General features: G+C 42.7%; 1 protein-coding gene across 1 annotated transcript in view; it reads left to right on the forward strand.

Annotated features, from left to right (window-relative positions):
* Nucleotides 1-32: 32 nt before the first annotated feature.
* AGBL3 (ATP/GTP binding protein-like 3) overlaps nucleotides 33-879 on the forward strand; it is a gene marked incomplete at its 5' end in the record, with an annotated part of 66,559 nt that continues 65,712 nt past the window's right edge. Inside the window, one exon of the mRNA XM_012642747.1 lies at nucleotides 33-812. Coding sequence (XP_012498201.1) covers nucleotides 33-812 — 780 coding nt within the window. The remainder of the gene's footprint in view (nucleotides 813-879) is intronic.

Consider the following 879-nt stretch of genomic DNA (forward strand, 5'->3'; position numbering starts at 1 on the left):
TGCTTCTTTTCCCTTCCTTTCTTGTGTATTAGGGAAGAACATGAATACCAGCTGACTTTGCGCCCTGACCTCTTCACAAATAAACACACCCAGTGGTACTATTTCCAAGTCACTAATACCCAAGCAGGAATAGTCTACAGATTCACTATTGTCAATTTCACCAAGCCTGCTAGTCTTTATAATCGGGGTATGCGCCCACTGTTCTATTCTGAAAAAGAAGCCAAGGCTCATCATATTGGCTGGCAGAGAATAGGAGACCAAATCAAATATTACAGGAACAACCCTGGGCAAGATGGGCGCCATTATTTCTCTCTTACATGGACATTTCAATTTCCACACAACAAAGATACTTGCTACTTTGCTCACTGCTATCCCTACACTTACACCAACCTGCAAGAATACCTTTCTGGCATCAATAATGACCCAGTACGGTCAAAGTTTTGTAAAATACGTGTCCTGTGCCACACACTTGCTAGGAACATGGTGTATGTTTTAACAATCACTACCCCCTTGAAGAACACTGACTCAAGAACCCGAAAGGCCGTGATTCTGACTGCAAGGGTCCATCCAGGGGAAACCAACAGCTCTTGGATTATGAAAGGCTTCCTAGATTATATTTTAGGAGACTCAAGGGATGCACAGTTGCTTCGGGACACTTTCGTCTTCAAGGTGGTACCCATGCTGAATCCAGATGGTGTGATTGTGGGAAATTATCGGTGTTCCTTAGCTGGACGGGATTTAAACCGTAATTACACATCTCTCCTGAAGGAATCTTTTCCTTCTGTATGGTATACCCGGAACATGATCCATAGGTAAAATAAGCTTCGAATTACCTCTCTGCTTATTTAATAAACTTGGTAGTAAGAATTTTGCTCCCAC

The sequence above is a fragment of the Propithecus coquereli genome, unplaced genomic scaffold, assembly GCF_000956105.1.
Source record: "Propithecus coquereli isolate 6110/MARCELLA unplaced genomic scaffold, Pcoq_1.0 Scaffold186, whole genome shotgun sequence".
Classification (NCBI taxonomy): domain Eukaryota; kingdom Metazoa; phylum Chordata; class Mammalia; order Primates; family Indriidae; genus Propithecus; species Propithecus coquereli.